The sequence below is a fragment of the Salminus brasiliensis genome, chromosome 3 (assembly GCF_030463535.1).
Source record: "Salminus brasiliensis chromosome 3, fSalBra1.hap2, whole genome shotgun sequence".
Lineage (NCBI taxonomy): Eukaryota > Metazoa > Chordata > Actinopteri > Characiformes > Bryconidae > Salminus > Salminus brasiliensis.
The window spans coordinates 49,817-67,786 of NC_132880.1; the positions used below are offsets into that span (position 1 = coordinate 49,817).

Here is a 17,970-nt window from a genome sequence, read left to right on the forward strand (position 1 = left end):
AGTGTGTGTGTGTGTGTGTGTGTATTTATTTCCTAATGAACTGAAGAGTGGATGATTTACGCTGGGGGAGGTGTGTGTGTTCTACAGACTGGAGGAGAGTGTGATTTATTAAAGTTCTGATGTAAATCAGAATCTGGAATCAGAGCGTTGAGAAACTTTCCCATACTGCATCTGTTCCTAGTAAACAAATATTAAAACACATATTCTTTAGTCCATGTTCTAGATAACAGTGAGTCAGAAAGCACATCATCTAGTCGATTAGAGAATACTGAACACCTCCACACGCTCGGAGCAGAGGCAGAGTTTTGTACAGAGGGAAAAAGCAAACCTTCAGCAGGCAGAGCTCGCCCGACACCAACCGACACCAACACCAAGCGACGAAATTAGAGTGGAGCTCTGGTTCCCCTCAAGAACCCACAAACTTTATGAGCAAGAGGAGTTCTGATGAAGTGTTTTTTTTTTTTTTTTGGGGGGGGGGGGTATTTAGATGATGGGTAGATGTTTTAGGAGATGTTCACTGGAAGAGGTTCTGTTTGTTTGTACTGGGAAGTTTAGGAATATGAGAACTATGAGGTTAGTTGATTGGACTATGGGGGGGGGGGGGGGGGGGGTATATACATGCATGCCTGGATATAATCCTGATGCTCCAGATGCTTGAAGCCACCAGGTGTTCACAGGGTCAGAGGTCTTAGTCACTCTACTTGTGTGTGTATAGACTTTCAGGGGATCAGAAGGTGAAATTGCACATCAGGCTGGGCTGACCCCTCTATAAGCCAATGTAGGTGAGGAGGTCTGAGACAGAGAGAGGGAGGCAGCGTGGAGTTGAGGTGTAGAATATAATGCATGATTTTTATGGAGACAGAGAGAGAGAGAGAGACAGACAGAGAGAGAGAGACAGAGACAGAGAGAGAGAGAGAGAGAGACGACGAGAGGGTGAGCGAGCGAGCGGGAGAGAGAGAGAGAGAGAGAGAGAGAGAGAGAGAGAGAGAGAGAGAGAGAGAGAGAGAGAGAGGCAGGCAGGGGGCGGGGGTGTGTGGACTCTGCTTTCGGGACCTACAGGCTCCCTGATTGTCTTGTTATTTTTAGAGGACAAAAGGCAAAAAGGGATTTTTCACCTTTCATTTTGTGGAAAAGGCCCGGAGCTCGCCACGCCGCGGACTGACGGGCCCCTCCCACGGAGCTCGGCGCCGCTGGCTGCGGCTTTTGGTGCGCGGAGAGCGGAGCAGCCTCTCACTCGAGCCCGGGGATTTTCACACAAAACCCGCGTTCAGCGGGCCTCCCGCAGGTATGCGCCTCAGCTCGCCCTCCGTGCAGTCCGCTCGCACCCGGGGTGGGAATACGTGTCGTCTTTTTTCCCCTGTTTGTTCATCATTTTCACCACCACCAACACCTCCACCACCTCCACCACCATCATCATCATCATGGCCATCATCATCGCCATCATCATCATCATCATCACTCTGCAGCGCTGTGGTTAGCTTAGCTTTAGCTTAGCCTAGCCGCATCACCAGCACGGTTTTTCCTCCATCAGCTACAACAATGTCGCCGCTAGTGAACACGGGCTTTATGCTGGGCTCGTTTCAGAGCTGCCCCGTGTCGAGGTAGTCATCCCGCCGGGCTCTAGGGGGGTGTTTTCGGCGTGATCGTTAGCTGTCTGATATTTGGTTTGTCTGTAAGCAGCGTTTTCACAATAAGCTTCGGTGACGAGTCTGTCCGAATTATCCGGTCCACCTTAAGCGGAGCAGCGGCTTCATTACGGCGCCTTCCAGGCGGCTGGCTGTGACCGCTGCGCCGTTTAAGGTGGACCGGAAATCCGAGTGAGATGCTAGCGTCAGCTTTTGTAGCACGGCGAGGCTAACGGTGCTAATAAGGCGAAACGGGCTTTATCACGCAGTCCGACATGTGAAAGTCTTCAGATTAAAATAGTGTTTAAAATCTCAGATCAGGGGAGAATCCGCCTCCACAGCACTAATGACTAATGCTGATGGCTTCAGCTCACAGCACAGTTCCAGACCCTGCTCAGTCCGATCTAATTGTCCAATGATCCTTAAAACGCTCCTAAACTAAACATATATCTAATCCCAAACCCGGGACTGTGCAGAACCGTGCAGGGAACCCTATAAACACTGAGCCCTGTCCCAGTGAAAACACTACCAGCTCCCAGAACCAGCCCTAAACCCTCAGGTCTGATCTCGCTCGCTGGGTCTCAGTAATGCTGATGCAGATGATCAGACATGTTTGAGTATCTGCAGATTTGTACCTGAAAACTGTTGGATATGAACAATTTAAACACATTTACAGGTCATCTTAAAAACTGAGCACAGCAGGATGTTAAACGGGTTATTTTATCCATCACACGTCAATTTCCTGCAGGTTAAATGGCCAGAAAGCCGAACTACGGGCTTGTCTGCATGTGTTTGTAGCTGGATACTGGAATAAGAGCTGGCGCCGGCTCCGGGGCACGGTGGTGCTGGTGATTAGTTGAAGCAGGCTTTTTCAGACATAGACTGACAAACATTTTTCTTTCTTTCTTTTTACCTCAGACTAGGTGGGAAAACTGCCCCTATGGTGGGCACAACACTACAAGTACCCTGCTGTCTTCACCTTATCAGCACACATGGATTCAGGCCTGTTATTCAGCTTTAGTTATCTAGCTGCCCGTGATCATTAAAATACCAGTTCTAATCCCAAACTCAGGAAAATATGAAATCTTACATGGAACAGAAACACTGGCCCTGAGGCAAAGCTGGGATCTGTTAAAAAAGGTTTCAGTCTTCATTGCTAGCAGCTGAGACAGTAAAAAAACATACACATTTATTTACTGGATTACTAAATCACACCATTAAATCTGCTACTGAAATGTGGTAGCTGACCTGCAGGTGTAATACTCCAACACTCTTCTGTATTGAACTACTACTGCTACACATGTCCTGATGTACTGGTGGGATTGCTGTGTTGGACCAATAGTCTATTCTGGTGGTGTCATAAACCACTCAAACCACATTGATTCATTTAACAGCACTAATGTAAATAGTCTGGCCCAGTTCATTAGGAGAGACCCAGCAGATCAGAGCTAATGCCGGGTGGCTCTGCTGTAATTACATGGATAACCTGTTATGACCTGCTTTGTTTGATTTGCTGTCCTGCAGCACACGCTTCTGCCGGAGAGGGCAGCCTGCACGTGCGACCCCGAGCCTACCTGAAGGGGGAAATAAAGACCTACGTTAATAGTGAAGGTGATACACGGTGGTCGGATTACTAAGTTGACCGATATGGACAGAAACTGCATATACGAGAGTCGGTAGGTCAGTATTCATGTTGACCTGTGAGGTGGACTAAAGCTCAGAAACTGTTTAGCACAAAGAGCTACATTTTTACCCCAATCCTTAAAATTGCAGCCAAATACTAAACTAGGCTTAATAGAACATCCTGTGACGGAGCACCTAAAGGCCTAACTCGGCTGTAATACGGAATCGTTAGCTGTAAGACGACTTAGCGCTGTGGCCATTGCTCCGTTTCTAATGGGCTGTTTTGGTGTTACTAGCTTTTAAATGCAAAACACCTCAGAGACCTGCCTTGTGTCTCATTCACTCGCTGGCGTTTAGCAGGCTGAGGATTTTATTGAATGTTGTTTAGGTAAAGCCTTTTGAACGGCCTTTCTTCTAATATCTTCTAGATAAGCAAACGTGGCCCTCACTGAAAATGCCAGACGTTATGATGCTAGTAGGACTGACGTGTACACTCACCTCGGGCCGTTATTTCATCAAAGTGTAAGGCACTTCAGCTCCAACAGCGATGTCTTAGCCCATCAGACGGCCTGTGGGTGTTATTACAGACTATTAGCAGAGAATCGACCCACCAGTCTGTACAGCAGTCCCTGTAGTTACTGAGTGATGCACCTCACTGTGTGATGAGCCCTGGAGTGTTGCGGGGTTAACAGGTCAAGCGAGTGTTCAGTATTCCTAGCGTGACTGACTGACCCTTTAAAGCACAGTAAACCCACCTGTTCAGACTGCGCCACTAGCTCCGCACCACCTCCTTGTTAAACAGCACAGTGCGGACAGCAGAGTGTGTTCAGCGTCCTCTGAACTGAAGGCTGAGTGTCGTTCGACCGCTCGCTGCAGTCGCGAGGAAGCGGCCGTAAAGTAATCTACATTGTGGAAGAGACAATGGACACGTGTCAGAGGGCTGGTTCATGACTAATGACCCCATTAAGGTGCCTGAGCTTCTCATTAGGGCCTGTGCTAATTAAATACCCATTTACACAGACGCATTATAGCTGCCACTGGCTTTCACATTTAGCAGGTAGCAGTCTGTGGTGGGAGTTTAGGGTTTGGGGTTGTGCTCTGTTTGTACACCCTCTTTCATTTAGTGATGGCTGAGAGAAGACTGGCTGATTTCTGAGGTGTAGATGAGTGTTTTGTTGGTTGGTCAATTCAGAGCGTAAAGCAGAAAACGAGCAGAATGACTTTTAAACAAGTAAATATTTACATTTCTATTTATGAAGCAAGCAGTGATGTTTCTCAATACAGCGTGACTCAAACAGGCGCTGGGGTTCGAGACGTGCGTTTGGGTCAAGACAGGCACTGGGGGATAAGACGGGTGTTCGGGTCGAGACAGGTGCTGGGGGACGAGACAGGACTTCTCAGACCTCAGTGGTGCAGCACCTGGAATTGTATCTACAAGCTAATTCACTGTTTCATTTTCTTTCAGACATTTCCGAACGTTCTGCTCGTAAAGGGGAAGGAGAACGTGTGGGGATGAAAGACGAGGACAAAATGTTCATGGCGATGGACCTCTCTCTCGGACCAGGCAGTGGGAAAAGCAACCGGACTGAAACCAAAGTGACGGATGCAGTGTGATCACAGGGACCGGACCGCACAATGCAAAACCTGAATGCCTACCAAGTATTTGGAGAAAGCAGAACAATGGGGACCCAAGGTTTCATTTTGTTACAGTGAAACAAAGGAGATGAGCAGTGTTGGGCGGAGCAGCCGTGCCGTCGTTAAGTATTAATCTCAAAGGAACAATTAAGAATGTTTGTGGAACTGCGGGTCGCCGTGACGGGGGATTACAGTGTTTGACTCGCGTGTCGAGGAACTGTGATGATTCCACTTCATGGCTCGTACCTGCTCGCACATTAACGGAGCGTAAGCATTTCGTTACATGAGGTAGCTGAAGTTATACCGAGGGTGCAGAATGACCTCAGAACCTCAGAAGTGACTTCCTCAGCTCTGTGAAGAAGGAAAGATTAAGCTGCACCCTCGTTTGGTTGCTCTACCCCCCCACCCCCACCCCCAATTTCTCAGCTTGTTATTCATTTAATGTCTTTTTTGCACAAGTTCTGCATTGAATGCAAAATCTAGTGCCAAACTTCTAGAACCTGTTTATGTGAATGGATGTGACAGCTGCTAGCTTCGTTACCATTACATCCTATTGTTGGGGCAAAGGTCACGTTGGTTTTGTCTGTTACAGCTCCACATGAAGCTGCTACCATTGTGATCACTGCATCCATCAGCTACAGTCTGTGGAGCAACTTTTCTGGTCACAGTTTTAGTGTGTGCAAACTTTCGGACATTTCAAACATTCCTTTGGGCTAGGCTGGGGACACTTTAATAGGAACAGTCTGACTCTCAACCTACTGCTCTTTCAAAACACTAAGACCTGCTAAAATGCAGAACTTTCCCAACAGTCCTGCCCCTCCACCTCCAGGGTTTCCCAGCAGGGGTGGAAACATGGTTGGCTCTCCCTATCCACCTCACATGTCGGACCCTCAGATATCCCCCAGGACCACCGAAGACTATGCTGCCATGCAGCAAGCCCAACCCCTCCTTCAGAGCCACGGGCAGCACCTACACCTGCGTGGACAGCAGCAGCCAGGACAGACGCCCAGTATACATGGCTATGGGCCGAGGCGAGGAGCTGGAGAGATGGTGCAGGTCAGTGCCCACAGTGGAAGCGGCAGCAGCCTTTACCGAAAGGAGAGTATGGATTATTATTTTTCGATGGCTGGTAGAGATAGGAACAGAAGAGGAGGAGGGGCTTATGGAGCTGGATTCGGGTACCCAAACATGGATGGGCACATTCCTCATCAGTATAGACATGCTTCTGGATCGGGGTCGTCCTCTGGCATGGTATCTCCATACCCCATGGACTACAGTACCAGTGCTGCTTCTGGAAGTGGCAGTGGCAGCAGCAGTGGCAGTGGTTCGTTTTCCCCCTCCCAGCAGTTTAGTATGGCTCAGAATGCTTCGATGCAATCAGCTTCAGGTGCAGAAATGCACCAGCGTCAACATGGACAAAAGTACTCCTCGCATCAAGGGTTACATCAGGGTCATCGAGCTTTTTCTCTCTCTGGACACAGAATACCTTCTCAGTTTGCCCACTACCCTCCTCTTAATGCACCCACAGTGCCAGCTGGAATGTACAACTCTCCACCACAAAGGTACGAGGCCAGCAGCGGTGGCAGCATGGACTCCAAAATCAGTAACTCACCCACTCACCCCAATCCAAACTCCAGCGCAGCCTCAAACAACTCGGGACATCAGGAGAATGTGGCACAGACTTACCCGCCCTCTAACCATCCTCCCTTCTCACCCCAGTCCCTCCCAGTTCACAAGCATGCCTCTCGTCGCACTCCACAGCACAATGTTGGAGCAGGCTATGATGCCACCCTGAAGATGCAGCATGCTTCTCCTAGCCATGCACACTCTAAAAATCCTCAGACCTCGGTTTCTTCGAGTCCTGCTGCAGCTCACCTTACCCCCCAAGACCTGTCCAAATCGCCCATGCACAGCCAAAACCAGCAGACTCATCTGAGTCAGAACTTCAGTCCAATATCTAACCCTTCTCCTGCGCCGTCTGCGGTGCACTCGCCCAGCTGCAGTTCCTCCTCCTCTCCACTCATGGGGGTTTCAGAGGGGCTAGGGAACACCGCACCTTCCCACTGCCCTTCCTCGCAGCCACCATCACACGCTTCTCTCTTAAACCCCCGTAGCAGTCACAGCAGTGTCAGAGCTTCACACACCATAGCTCAGCTTAGCCCGACTCCCAGTTCAAATAGCAGCATCAGCAGCTGTGGTAGCAGTGCAGGTAGTAAGGTTGCTGGTCTGAACCCTAATGTAGTGAGCTCAGCCGCCATGAATCAAAGCAGGATGGGAATGGGCGCTCGGGGTGGGCAACGGGAAGAAGGCTCATCTTCAGTGTATCCACAGGACAAGCTCTCCCAAGACCCTGGCATAAATAGCCTCAATGCCTTGACGTCGCAAGTGGCTAATTTACCCAACACAGTGCAGCATATGCTGCTAACAGATACTGTACTCTCGCATAAGAAAAGCAGAGAAAGTGCTCACCTACAGCAGCCAGCCGCAAACCAGCAAAAACCCCGAAATGCAAGTACCGCTGGCCTTGTCGTGGCAAATGAAGAAACGGGAGAGGTTTTGGGATCGGAGTTGGAGGAGGCGAGAAGGGATCATGGAGAACAATCGGACCGTGAGAAAATGAGGCCGATTGCTGGATCCAGCACTGAACCTAAGCCAGCAAACTACTATCAAGCCACACAAAGTCAGACCCAAAGCCAGATGGGGCAGAATCGTCATGGGTTACATTTGCAAATGGACAGCAGGATCACAGAGGCCTCTGTAAAACAATCATTTGCTCACGTTTCAACACCTCGTTCTCACACCAAGACTCCAGAAACCCAAACTCCATCATCCTCTTCTCCACCCTCAGTTCCTCCCTTTGCAGAACCCAGTCCAAACGTCCTCTCTTGCCCTCCTGCTCCCTCAGCCCCATCATCCTCCACTTCCTCTCCTACTAACTCCACACAATCAAACTGCTTAGCTGATCCAGACCCCGGTCACAGCGATGATAAGAGTGGCCTGAGGGACAAACTGTCCTCAGGTGTGAAAGAAGAAAGAAGCACAGCTGAACAGGAAGAGCATGTCCATCAGGAAGAACTGGGCAAGGTGAAGCATACACAGGACATGGTGAGTGTAAAGGTGGAGCATTCCGGCTCAAGTAAACAAACTAAGAATGATAAAGACGAGAAGAAAAGCAGCATACAGCATTTCCACAGTAAAAGTGTAAATACTCTGGAACAGTCCAATGTTGGAGCCGTTGGTGTTATTGTTTCTGCACGTTCTGAACAAAATCCTGAGGCAGCTAAACAAACGGAGGCCACTTCTCCTCACTACGGTCCTTCTTATCACCTCGGGAAGCTCAACTACTCTGAGGAGAAGCATTCCATAAATGCGTTTAGGGATTCAGGGAGTCACAATGGAGAGGGGGAAATTGGCATTGAAGCGTACACAGCACACTATGATGTTTCCCCTAAAACAGAGTTTGGGCAGAGTATGTCCTCAAACCACTGTCACCCCGGTTCGTATAAGTTTGGCAGTCCTGAGCTACCGTACAATGCTTGTATGGGTGCGAAGAACAAGGCAAGGGCTGGCCCACCTGGTGCAATGGGTGCAAATAGGTTTCAGGACTACGGTCATTCGCAGTACACCTTTGGTTCTATGCCCCGAAAGGATGCTGGGGTTCTAGGAGTGGTGGGGAGAAGTGGTGTAGGAGTTGGATCAAGAGGCCAAGATAATAGTTCCCAATTGCAACAGCCCTATCCTAGTCTGTTGCAAGAAGTCCTTCAAGGTTATCACCTGGATCGACGCTATGGCCGTCCCGAACAAGCATCCAGTGCTCTTCTCCAAGCTAAAAATTTGCCCCAGCCCCATTACCATACCCGACTCCCCTATCGCATGATTGAAAACATGAGATCTCACGCAGTGGGTCAGTCAGGAATGGCTGGTGCCAGTGTTCACCATTCAATGGCTTCAGGAAAGCCTCACACTCCGAATCAGGAAGCAGATCACGAAACGGGGCCGAACCTTCATCCCTCTTGGGAGTCCGAAGCACAAAGGCCAAAGGGGGATCACGGAATCTCCTTAGAGAAAGCTGCAGCAAATATATCCCCCAACTATTCTGCCCATGTTCAGCCCTCGGATTCTTCTGCAGAAACTCCTCCTAAGCACATTAACTTAGCAGACTATTCTTTGCCTCACAGGAAACCACCAAGCCTAGCTACTCCTCCTTCTGCTGTGCAGCAGTTGCTTTTGCAAGAAACGGACTCATTAGCTGCTAATGTAGAAACCATAGGCCAGACCCAAGCTCAGACATCGTCGTCCTCGGGAAGACGCTCCGTAATCTGTGATGTCTCACCGTCTCGGCGGACCACCCCAGAGAGAGACAGGGGGACGTCTGGACCCTCGGTCATCCAACAGCCTCTTTTGTCCTCTGGAGTGAATGAGCAAGGGTGCGGTAAGGATGAGGTGAAAGATCAAAAGGATCAAGAGCCAGAAGAGGTTTCTAAGGTAAACCCTAGTGATCCTGCCAGACCAGCTGCAGAAGCACACAGCACTGCGCTAGCTAAGGAGGAGCCTAGTAAGACCTCACAGGCCACTATGGATGCGAATTCGGACTCGCATAGAAACAGTGGTGGCAAAGGGAACACTGAACTCCCAGGCAACTCTGCATACCACTCTCAACACCATCTGCCAGCTGATGGCCTGACCTCGCCACCCAGACGTAAACCATATTCACAAGCTGTTGATGGGTCTGGTTTTGTTGCTTATGGGTTTGGTGATACAGTAGATGTATCCAAAGTAAATACTCATCATCAGTCTCATAATCCCTTCCATGCATTGCCGTCTCAGAGTCACCTCCCACCATCAGCTAACAAAATGCAAGCGTACCCCCACTCCCTCTCTCTTCAGCACCCACATAGCATGGATGACCGATTTGATTGGTCTGCTAACAGTAACAGGCCCAAAGATATTTCCATCCATCGCAACTCTGGTCAGAACTCTGACCAAAAGTGTAAAATTCAGTCCCCTACTGATGTGTTGCCCAATCAGCATCATTTGTCTAGGCAGCACTCCTTTCCTGGCGCTCACTATGATCCTAGCTCTCACTACGATATGAAATTGTGGGAGTCTTATGCTGAGCGAGATGCAGCTGGAAGCCAGCAGCTGCACTCTGGAGTTCTTCATGAGTCTTCTGGCTCACAGACAGTCTCAACCGGCGGTCCTAAGCCTCTAGAGTCAGATGTCTCACGAAGTATAACGGAGGAATCAGCTAAATCGTTCCACTCAGCTACAGCTGCAAGTGCTGTGGGTTCAGGTGGTCCCGGCAGCAGTAATATGGCACCAGGTAATCGCCCTTCCAAAACTGGAGGGTCAGCGGAAACGAACCCATTAATGATGAGGAGGAGGGTCCGATCCTTTATTTCTCCAATTCCAGCCAAGAGGCAGCATCAGGATTTTTCCAGCCAGAGGAGTGGGTCGTCTTACAACTCTCCGGTTCCCCATTCCGAAACTAGACAACTAAATGACGGCGATTCGCCCAGTGCGGACCCCCGTCCAAAACTAGCGCCCACAAACTTGCCATACCAAACACCCAGCACCAACTCGCCACCACAAGGAAAAACGAAGATTCTGCCACCTAGGAAGGGGCGGGGCTTAAAACTAGAAGCGATAGTGCAGAAAATTACTCCAAACAAAAAATCCAGTTACAACAATAGCCACGTAGATTCTGACTACCCTGATGTGTCTCACTACAGCTCTGACATATCCGACCCAGAGATTGGCGCGCCTTTCTCTAGTGCCTCTCACAGGGAAGGGGGCAGTTTACCTTACCTTGATGAAGCTCACTCTTTGGATGATCTCTTGCCGTACAGAGCAGAAGATGCATATTCCTGTGATTCTCAAGTTCTCCAGCAGAGTGCGACAGGCTCTTCCAGTGGGACCCTAAGAAATTTGCCAACGGATTTCGACTTTGGCTTAGGTGCTGCTGGATCTAGTACAGGGCCTGGAACAGGTGATGATAATAAGGATGATTTTACCCTGTTAGGACCCCTGCCACCACCACCTCCTTTGCCTCGTCCTGTACAAGGATCTCCTCCCCCGTCCTCCTCTGTCTTGTCAGATATCCAGCAGTTTACTAATACCTACCAGCAACTGGAGACAAGAAGAGGGGAGCAGTCTGCTGCTAACCTGCTAAGGCAGAAGCTTCAGGAGAGTGGAATGGGTTTTGATGATTATGTTGGAGGGGATTTCTATGGGGCCACCCCGCCCCATAGCCAAAGCCCAGGACACCACCTCCTCTCTAGAGGTCAGCAGTTAGCCTCCACCAGGATGGCATCCTCAGACCCCAAAGCACCTGAGAATGTTGTTCCTAAAGGTTATTTCCCATCAGGCAAAAAAAAGGGCCGACCAGTAGGAAGTGTTAACAAACAAAAGCGCGCGCAAGTTCAAGTGCAGACCACCACGGCCAGCGTACCTGCAGCCCCCCAGACCCCTCCTGCTTCTGGTTCTTCTGCTGCTGCTACTCCGACTGCACCCAACGCCGCCACTGCAGGAGAGTCTGTCACAACTTCAGACCTACTTGAGCAGAAGCCCTGTCCCTCAGTGGATCCGGCTGCCCAGGTCCTGCCAGTGAAGGCAGACATAGAAAGTGAAGATAACCAGCCTGAGGTAGATCTGAAGCCCGCAAAACACCGGCAGAGAAAGGGCAAAGAGGGGAATGAAGGAACTGGCCCGAGGGGTAGGCAGTGGAGGACAAGAAGAGGATTGGCCTCTAAACAAGAGCTTGATCCTCAGGCAGGCGGTGGAGGAAATGCAGGCCTGGGCGGCGTTTTACAAGATGCCCGAAAAAACGTCTTCTCTCCGTACATACATGTGGAAAGGAAGGTAGCTGAAATTGGTGCGGTGTGCACCATAGTCAATTCTGAGGACGAGAAATCAAAAGGAGGAGGCAAAGGGGCAGGTTCAGCAGTTGATGGTCCCTCAAACGTTTCTCTGACGTCTCAGACGATGAGAAAAGAGAAGGAAATTGAGAGGCTGCAGGAAAAAGGGATTGTTGAGCAGACAGATTCGGGTCAGTCGGGAAAGTCACTTCCAACATCCGGATATGTCCTCCCCGGCCCTGTTGTAGCTGAGACGGGGCACGCTGGTCGTTTCTTATGCTGCCTGTGCCAGAAATGGGCCAATTACAAGAATCTTGGGGATCTCTATGGTCCCTTTTACCCAGCTGATTATGTTGCCAAATTCCCAAAGAATCAACCACAGGTCCGTCAGATCTTGTCGAATTGTGGGGCAGCTAATGGAGGGCCGAGCTCCACTTCTGTTTCAACAGAGTTAGCTGCCACTGATGCTCAGTCGCTTCATCCTCCGAATGTTAAATCGGCTGACAGCGATTGCACAGCAAGTCAAGCCACAAACCCAACATCCCCTGCTACCACCATTGGCACCGCATCCCCTGCGGTGGCTGAAGACATGCCATATCTCTGCGCTAAGGTAAGTGGTGACCACTCCAAGACACCAGCGCAAAATTGGGATTTGACGGCAGAAGTGGCGCCTGTTGAATTGAAACCACCTGATCTGGAGAATGAGCTCGCCCAGAAGCAACAGCAGATGGTAGAAGACCTGCAGCAGCGGCCACAGCATAGAAAGTTAACTTCTCATCCCCGTTTCAAAAGGAGACACAAATCCAGTGAAGATCTGCCTCGCACTATTCCCATCAACAGTAAAGCTTCACTGCCGTTCCAACCTCCCCCACCCAGCCTAGACTCTTTGGGCCCTTTGGCTCAACTAGCTCAGCTCCCGCTGGTGCCATTAGACCCTGAGGAGCTGTGGGTGCACGAGAGCTGCATCGTCTGGACTAGCGGGGTTTACCTGGTCAACGGGAGACTGTACGGTCTTCAGGAGGCACTGGACGGCGCCAGAGAAACTGTGAGTTAAATGAATATACTTTGGGTTAGTTTCCCAGGCAGGGATTTGAACCTCGTTCCAGACTGCACACCGTTCTGAATAGAGAGGGTTTTGCATTAAGAGGAAACTCTCGTCCACAGCCAGGTCTAATCCTTGTCTGGGAAAAACAGGTTTAAGGTAGAATTCTAGCAGAGGTGTGGTTCTACGTTTTACTATATGTCCCCCTAAAATTGCACCGTTGTGTTTATCCGGGTCTCCTTTTTCTGCAGAGCTGTTCACACTGTGAAATGGCCGGTGCCACTCTGGGTTGCTACAGCAAAGGTTGCACACTAAGGTATCATTACCTGTGTGCTGTGGAAGCAGGTGAGGCATGTGTGATTGGCTGAGATTGTGCCTTTTTCAGGGAAATGATTCATTAATTTAATATCACCTAATGGATTAACTAATGACATCAGTGTAAATGTATTGATGCGATATCTGAGGATTGGTGAATAATAAGCTTGATGTTCTGTTTTTTCCTCCTAAGACTGCTGTCTGAACGAAGACAATTTCTCTCTGCGTTGTCCGAAGCACAAGGTGAGACTGATCAGTCCTGTATTGGTACAGGTAGCATGTTTTGACCACTAGTAAAACCGTAGGACTTGAAAATCATTTTAATAGATTAGTTGCTTTAGTTTGTTGCACACTCAAAAAATGATCAGGTGTGACGGGGTGGTCTTAGCCAGAGGGATTATCCTGACAGGATCGAAGGGTCTGTCTGCTGACATTTGATATTAGAAATGTGAGCATTCCTGACAGAAATGTAATTTAATGATTATTATTAATTAATATGTATATATATAAAAAAAATATTTGCCCTTTTTGTGCTGAAATTGAACTGCCTGTTAGAAATGCAGTCTTTAAGTAAAAATTAGATCAAAGTTATCGTTCAAATAAACCTTTATTTCAAACTGTTTAAGAGCCTTTAGAGTGTCTACCTGTAATTAATTCTATATAACATTAGAATAAACCCAAATAAACATAGCGGTCAGTGAGAGCGTCTACCTGTAATTAATTCTATATAACATTAGAATAAACCCAAATAAACATAAAGTCAGTGGTCAGTGAGAGTGTCTACCTGTAATTAACTCTATATAACATTAGAATAAACACAAATAAACATAAAGTAAGTGGTCAGCGAGAGTGTCTACCTGTAATTAACTCTATATAACATTAGAATAAACCCTAATAAACATAAAGTCAGTGGTCAGTGAGAGTGTCTAACTGTAATTAACTCTATATAACATTAGAATAAACCCAAATAAACAGAAAGTCAGTGGTCAGTGAGAGTGTCTACCTGTAATTAACTCTATATAACATTAGAATAAACCCAAATAAACATAAAGTCAGTGGTCAGTGAGAGTGTCTAACTGTAATTAACTCTATATAACATTAGAATAAACCCAAATAAACAGAAAGTCAGTGGTCAGTGAGAGTGTCTAACTGTAATTAACTCTATATAACATTAGAATAAACCCAAATAAACAGAAAGTCAGTGGTCAGTGAGAGTGTCTACCTGTAATTAACTCTATATAACATTAGAATAAACCCAAATAAACAGAAAGTCAGTGGTCAGTGAGAGTGTCTAACTGTAATTAACTCTATATAACATTAGAATAAACCCAAATAAACAGAAAGTCAGTGTTCAGTGACGTTATTGAGATGTTAGTTAGCAGAACTCGTTAAGGAGAACGCAGGTAGAGGAGTGCAGGTGCTGTGAACTCCAGGCTCTGTGGATGTGTTCAGCTCCCCTGCTTCACTGTGAAGGAGGCCTGATTAGAGGAGCTGGATGTTTGATGGGAATACTAGGAATAATGACCTTCCTACACTCCTGCTGCCCAATTAAACAGCCGTATAGATCAGTGTGTGTCACGAATACCGTATTAGACATTGCTGTTTGTATTGTGTGTGTATGTGTGTGTGTGTGTGTAAAACTGCAAAAGGGTCTGAGTGGAAATGAACTGCATGTTCAATGGAAGGATAGGCTGTATTTCACTGTGTGTGTGTGTGTGTGTGTGTGTGTGTGTGTGTGTGTGTGTGTGTGTGTGTGTGTGTGTGTGTTTTTCAGTCTCCGCCAAACAGCCGACCAGTCAAGCCTGCAGTATCTGCGTATCTGGAGCAGTCGGAGAGAGGCTGAACACACGGACACAGAGCGATGAGATGTCAGTCAGACTTTCTGCTGCTGTTAATGAGCTTCTCAGTGTTTGATTGACAGCGGGGCTGATGGGCCTGAGTGGTTTTGTTGGGAAATGAACACTGGACCAGTTCTTACTGAACACAGGCTGGAGAAGCTGCTGTTGGTGTTTATCAGTAGGAGCTGTCCAGTCACACGGCTCAGTGTTCGATTATTCAGTCTGCAGCATTTTAACTGGTTCATTCAGCAAAACCTTACCGTATCCTGATCGATCTCTGATCAGATTCAGCCAATCAGCTGATACGTGTTCAGGGTCTGACGTGAGCTTTTTAGTTTACTACAGGAGGTGCTAGGCTAACACTGCTAACAAACACTACACTTAGACGGTCCAATTTACTCATCTCTTTAGACACGCCCCCTAAACAGCCCGTCTCCCAGCCCGTCTCCATTAGCTGGTATATGGATGAGGTTTAGGAGACAGTGGGAGTTTAGACATTAGTCTATAAACCCCAAACAGAACCAGAACCACAGAGCTGAGGAACGCTGGAGCAACCGGAACCACCTCAGTGCAGTGTGAGGTATCGCTCCGCCCACTGCGCTCCCGTCTGAGAGAGGAGCAGCTCTACAGAGCGGGGCGTGATGAAGAGGAGAAGGAGGAGGATGTAGCTCTGGTTCTAGATAGTGTAAATGAGGTCTATCAGAGCTGATTTAGTGATAACTTGTCTGGGTAGGTCTTTAAAGTAAATAAACAAAGTGTTTACAGAGCTGAGTAAATTGCACACGTTTGATACCAAACATGTTGGACTGAATCTAGTTTTGGCTGAACTTCTCCTTTAGGTGTGCGTGTGTGTCAAACTGCCCACAGCTCCAAATCCTTCAAATATAATTACAATTATTAAACATTCCTTTGTCAAATGATTTATTTATATATATATGTACATATATCTTTTTGTGTGTGTGTGTGTGTGTGTTATATATGTGCAGACAGTGCGGAGGGGGAAGACGGGCCTCATGGAGGGGGAAGACGGGCCTCTGGGAGACCAGCGTGTTTACAGATGGAGTTATTGATGAACACTAATAACTGATTCAAACTGACTCATCAAAGGAGAAGATGTAGTTAATTATCTACTGTTACCACGGAAACAATAAATAAGGAAAAGATCAACACTAAAGCGGATGCTGGACGGGAACTTTGAGGAGACACGTTCCTATTGTTTGACTTTTATTTCCATTGTCATTCTCAAGTTCTGCTGGGTTCTGTTGTTTTGTCTTGAGCGTGGTTCCTGAGCGCTCTGAGGACGGGTGGGTCTCTGCGGGGGCCGGCGGAGTGGGTGGAGGGGTGTGTAGTGTTATAGTAGTGTCACTTATGTTATTATTTTAATCACAGCTCTTTTTAATCAGTATTTTACTCTCCGCTGGAGGAGGAGCCGTTTGATTGGATGGACTCTCCGTTATCCTGTGCACGATTGGACGCAGACAGAGAACAGAAGAGGTTTATTTTGTTTGTTTGTTTTTTTTATTTTTTTTTTTTGTTCTTCGTTACGACATCATTCCTTCATGAGGACGGAACTTTCTCAGCGACATCATACAGAATGTCGGGGTCCTGTTGCCACAGAGACGTTGTTGCCGTGGAGAACAGACATTTATTGCCTTCGAAGGTGTGTGTGTGTGTGTGTGTGTGTGTGTGTGTGTGTGTGTGAGAGAGAGAGAGAGAGAGCGAGAGAGAGAACAGGCTTTTGCTGCCTATGTGCCTGTGTTCTTATTTTTCATCACCAGGTTTTTACAGTGGAGTATCTTCAGACATGATGATGATGATGATATTTTCCAGCAGGAGAAACAGAACTAGCTCACCTCAGATTTGAGGGAAGATTGAAGTAAAAGTCTGCGGATGGAGAACCCCAGCGTTCTCTGGCCGAGCCCCGGGCTGCAGAGATGTGCTGGTGCGCTGGTCTGTGAACTGATATTGTTGCCATAAGCAGTGAAGGTACATTCAGCCGACGTTTCCATCGTTTTTTATTCTTGTAAAAAATCAGAACAAAAAAAGAATGACCATATGAAACACATTGTACTACAAACCTGTCGATATGTATATGCTTCATGAATACAGGTCCTGAACAGAGACGTCTCCTCTCTCTCTGTGTGTGTGTCCCTCTGGTGGCTATTATGTGGAACTGTACACACCACATTCAGATCTTAAAGGGAGACTCCACCCATTTTTCAGAATTCTCGGTATAGCTCAGTCTGTGAAGAGATCATTCATGGTGGAGGTTTAGTGTGAAATTGGACTTCACTGGCTGCACCCTGATTAATAAGTCTCACCCTCTCCACCCACTATACTCTGACAGACTGCAGATGCAGACCCAGATGCATAAGTCCCTTCCGCTCTCAGGCAGCTATACTCTGATAGGCTGCACGACATTGGGAAAAACTGACATTAGACATTACTGACCCTGACATAAAAGATGAAGGTAAAATCACCAAACCCTTAACATTGAAGAAATGTCTTTAATAATCAATTTTAAATGTAAATAATAAAAATGTAGTTTTCCTGTGAGGTAAAAGTTTGGACACCCCGTGCTCTACTATCTGGTATTTCCTCACTTGGCTAAAAGATATAATGGTCAACTGGGAGAGCACCTCCACCCTTCTTTCTGAAGGTCTCAGAGAGCTCTCTGGATCTGACCATGGTGATCTTCACCCCTCACTTCAACCATCAATCAAGATCAGGTTTAAATCAGACAGACTCCTCCAGAATAATCCTCTCCAACCATGTTCTGATCATCTGCTCCTGACTCTGATTCTACACATTAGAAGGAGTAAGTGGGTGGGGGTGGGGGGTTTCTCCTCACAGGAAAATAAATAATTTTAGAAATAATGTTTTTTTTCAGTTGTGGGAGTTTAGTTGAACCTCTCAGTAACGTTTAAATGAAGACCAAACCTCCAGACGTAAAGATATTAAAAAAGAGAAAGGGTTTGATGAGGTGTTGTAACTTTTTCACATGACTGTTTATATCTATATAAAAAGACAGGAGT

The 17,970-nt window shown here is 47.6% G+C and overlaps 1 protein-coding gene across 6 annotated transcripts; it reads left to right on the forward strand.

Moving 5' to 3' along the window:
* The first annotated feature begins 991 nt into the window (after nucleotides 1-991).
* tcf20 (transcription factor 20) lies at nucleotides 992-16,011 on the forward strand. 6 transcript variants are annotated; one of them, XM_072675033.1, is made up of 7 exons: nucleotides 992-1,285; nucleotides 3,150-3,305; nucleotides 4,714-12,785; nucleotides 13,034-13,127; nucleotides 13,291-13,340; nucleotides 14,872-14,965; nucleotides 15,922-16,011. In XM_072675033.1, the coding sequence occupies exons 3-6, from the start codon at nucleotides 5,673-5,675 to the stop codon at nucleotides 14,938-14,940; spliced, it is 7,326 nt and encodes a 2,441-aa protein (XP_072531134.1). In that variant the 5' UTR covers nucleotides 992-1,285; nucleotides 3,150-3,305; nucleotides 4,714-5,672; the 3' UTR covers nucleotides 14,941-14,965; nucleotides 15,922-16,011. The 6 variants fall into 6 exon arrangements, with proteins under 6 accessions (XP_072531134.1, XP_072531135.1, XP_072531133.1 ...); XM_072675034.1 differs by having other exon boundaries at nucleotides 3,150-3,301; XM_072675032.1 differs by lacking the exon at nucleotides 3,150-3,305 and having other exon boundaries at nucleotides 992-1,601.
* The last annotated feature ends 1,959 nt before the right edge of the window (nucleotides 16,012-17,970 follow it).

What these genes read in the sequence shown, in the direction of transcription:
- tcf20 (XM_072675032.1), top strand. Translation starts at nt 5,673, where the DNA reads ATGCAGAACTTTCCCAACAGTCCTGCCCCTCCACCTCCAGGGTTTCCC. An exon ending in TGGACGGCGCCAGAGAAACT is followed by an intron (nt 12,786 to 13,033) that starts GTGAGTTAAATG and finishes CTTTTTCTGCAG; the next exon opens with AGCTGTTCACACTGTGAAAT. An exon ending in TGCGTTGTCCGAAGCACAAG is followed by an intron (nt 13,341 to 14,871) that starts GTGAGACTGATC and finishes TGTGTTTTTCAG; the next exon opens with TCTCCGCCAAACAGCCGACC.